At 48.1% G+C, this 3,235-nt stretch overlaps 1 protein-coding gene across 1 annotated transcript in view; it reads left to right on the forward strand.

Moving 5' to 3' along the window:
- The window catches only part of LOC100745308 (myogenic-determination protein), a 9,380-nt gene that overhangs the window by 1,345 nt on the left and 4,800 nt on the right, over window positions 1-3,235 (forward strand). Inside the window, exons 2-4 of the mRNA XM_012389668.3 lie at window positions 229-577; window positions 665-838; window positions 2,781-2,859. Coding sequence (XP_012245091.1) covers window positions 229-577; window positions 665-838; window positions 2,781-2,859 — 602 coding nt within the window. The remainder of the gene's footprint in view (window positions 1-228; window positions 578-664; window positions 839-2,780; window positions 2,860-3,235) is intronic.

Genomic DNA, 3,235 nt, shown 5'->3' on the forward strand with positions numbered 1-3,235 from the left:
GGTCCGGTCGCGTCTATCGAGCAGCGTGACGCGACGATATTTCCTAATTATTCGACTCGTTCCCTCGCTTGTAAAAGCCAAGCAAGAAGAAAGAAAGAAAGAAAGAAAGAAAGGGAGGAAGGAAGGAAGGAAGGAAGGAAGGAAGGAGGAAGGAAGGAAGGAAAAAAGAAAGAAAGAGAGAAGGCAAAGTAGAGACGAAAAGAGTAAAAGTTTATGATGGGTCGACAGGTCGCGAGCATCGCGGTACGCGGTGGACTCGGACGACGCGTCGTCCGTTGTATCGGTGGATGCTTCGGCCGATCTCGAGTCCGGTTCCGTCGAGGCCGAGGAGAGCAACGAGGGTAACGAGTCGAACGAACCGATCGAACCCAACGAATCGAACGAAAGAAGCAACGAGTCGAACGAGAACGAGCACGTGCCTCATCCTCACGTGGCACTGGACACCGCTGACACCACCGCCTCGACGCACGGACCACGTCGGTGTCTGCTCTGGGCTTGCAAAGCCTGCAAGAAGAAGACTGTGACCGTCGATCGAAGAAAAGCTGCTACATTGCGGGAAAGAAGGCGCTTGAGAAAGGTTAGCCGAAATAGAATACGTTCGAATAGAATACGAGAATCGCGTGCCGGATCGATCTCCTCTCCGATCGATAGGTCTGCGTTTCAGGTGAACGAGGCGTTCGAAGTTTTGAAAAGGAGGACGAGCAACAATCCCAATCAACGATTACCGAAAGTAGAAATTCTACGGAACGCGATCGAGTACATCGAAGGTTTGGAAGCGTTGCTGCAGAGCAACAGATCCTCCGTAGCTCAGGGTCGCGGTTCGACTAACGATACGCCGGTAAGTATCGAAGGAGCCGATCGATCGTGCCCTAAAGATGTTTTTCCTAAAGCTCACTACTCACGACTACGTAGGTTGCGTTCCTCGCATCGGTTTTCATGTCGGCCGAAGCTACTCGTATTTCGTATTCGGTCGAAACAGAGAGAACGAATTCGACCGAATAATTTTTCAAGAACGAGCACAGTCGACCACGTGTCGTACACGTGTTCGTGACGCACTCGCACGAACGTTAAGTTTCGCGCTTAGACATCTTTTTGCGACATCCGGAACGACAAAATAATCGTTGGTGCGTCGTATCTTGTTTATACTTTTCCGTAGTAGTTTTGATCTATTTAACGACGAATTGGCAAGATACGCCGACCAGGAAACCGAACAGGCAGCCTGATGAAGTTTAACAAGTTACGAATAAAACAACCCGACTGGTTGGGCGAAAAGCGCACGAACTGTCGCGTCGTAGCTCGTTGCACGGTCTTTGAAACGCAGAGCCAACGAGCCAACTACTTCGGGATTCTTCTCGAGGGGATTATACAATGAAATATATTTCCCTGGTATTTCGTATCGTGCAAACCGGTCGTCTCGTATCCTCGCTAAATATAAGCTCGATTCTGCGCATCGATTCGTGCCACGTTAGCGCACGCTTTTCTTCCATTCCACATGAAACGAAAGTTACTTTGCGCTCCGCTCCAGACCGAATGAAAAATCATCCTAACCGTCGTAGTAAACGCAATAGGTGTGATATACAAGAGGACTGAAAATGGCAGGATACGAGCACGAGACAAACGAACGATCGGACCAACGGCTACTTGAAACGATCGTACAGAAGATGAAAAGTGTCGTTGTACAGGTTGCGAAGAAAGAGAGAAATGGTCAAAAAATTCGTAGCGTGTAAATTAGGCAGCGAACGATCGTCGATCGCGACCTGTTTTCGTGTTTTCGAAAGACTTAGAGATAAAGGCTTAGAGATAAATTCGAGATTTTATATGCTCGAGAAATTCGACTTTAAAAAGAAGACAACTTGTATCGACCTCCGACATCGAGGACGCGAAGCCATCTTCCAGAGCAAACATCGTGCTTATTTAAAGCAGCCGTTTCACACGCGAGCACCAGGCGGTTAACGTATCCTACTTTACGATAAAAGCTCCTCGATTTCACTTTGCGTTTCATCTCAACGAGCATCCCGTCGCGTCGTGTTGTGTCGTTCGTCACAAGTTTCATCGCGTTGATCTCTCCCAAAAAGTCGCAGTCGTTTTCTCTCCCGTTGTCCAAACTCGTACCGCTTAAAAAATCGCTCGCGTTTCTTTTTCTTTTATCCTCGGTTTCCATCGTGGTCGCGTTAAAAAATAATCTGAAAAACGTATTTCCCTCTTCGCAGAAATATATTCCCGCAGCAAGTACACCTAGTTTCGTTGATAGCAGCTTCTCGTAACGAGCTACGAACGCGCGTCGATAAACGTACGAACGTACTTATGTACTTACGTTCTTGCGCACTTATGTACGTACGCGCGTACGCACGCATATACGCACTCGCGATACCAAGCGATGGACAGTGCAGCGACGAACTGCCTTTACTCTAAGAATAGTTGGCCGCGACGACGCATATAGATACGCCGAAACAGATAAAATGTATACATGGTGTTTAGCGTTTGACAGAGAGAGGAGAAACGTACGCGAGAAAGAAAGTCGCGAACACGTTCACCGGCGACTTATTCATCGATGTCATCGATAATTTACGTTCGTCGAACTTGCTCCGAACTTGGTTCAACGTTTTCCGCTTCTCGATCTTCAAAAGTCGCTACATGGCGAGCTGGTAATTCGTAACTGACGCGATATTCGTACGATGGAATCAAACGTTTCCTAAGTAGACGCGTATTTCGCCATTTTATCGTAATTCGCTATCGTCGCTAAAGCCGATAATCGCAACAGCTGGCTTCGTTATTTGCAGGGTGCAACTTCCCCGCGATACGTGACGGAAAGGCTGAGACAGTTCTCGGACCCTCTGGCGAGGTTTCAACCCATCAACGGTGAGTGAGATTCTATCCACGAAACGGTAATTTTCGTTGGCGACGCCACGTTGAAACGCTGAAACGTTGAAACGTTAAAGCACGTGGAAAGGGAGGAGGAAGCGACTATTAAGGAGCGTGCGACCCATCGACCGGCTTCTCTAGTTTGCGCTCAACGATTCCAAAATGGTAGATCGTGCGTGTTATACCGGTATTTTTAAGTAGATTAATGCTTGACACGAGACGGAGCATTAAGCAGATCGGTATTAATGAGTTTTGTCACCCTTGAGTGACACTCCGTTTCTATTCGGTTACACTCGCTGCTATAGATAGCCCACCCGTGAGTTTCCGAGGAGATGCAACGTCCTCCCGTCCCTACAGTCCGATACAGTCGACC

This window comes from Bombus impatiens, unplaced genomic scaffold (genome assembly GCF_000188095.3).
Source record: "Bombus impatiens unplaced genomic scaffold, BIMP_2.2 scf_0647, whole genome shotgun sequence".
Classification (NCBI taxonomy): domain Eukaryota; kingdom Metazoa; phylum Arthropoda; class Insecta; order Hymenoptera; family Apidae; genus Bombus; species Bombus impatiens.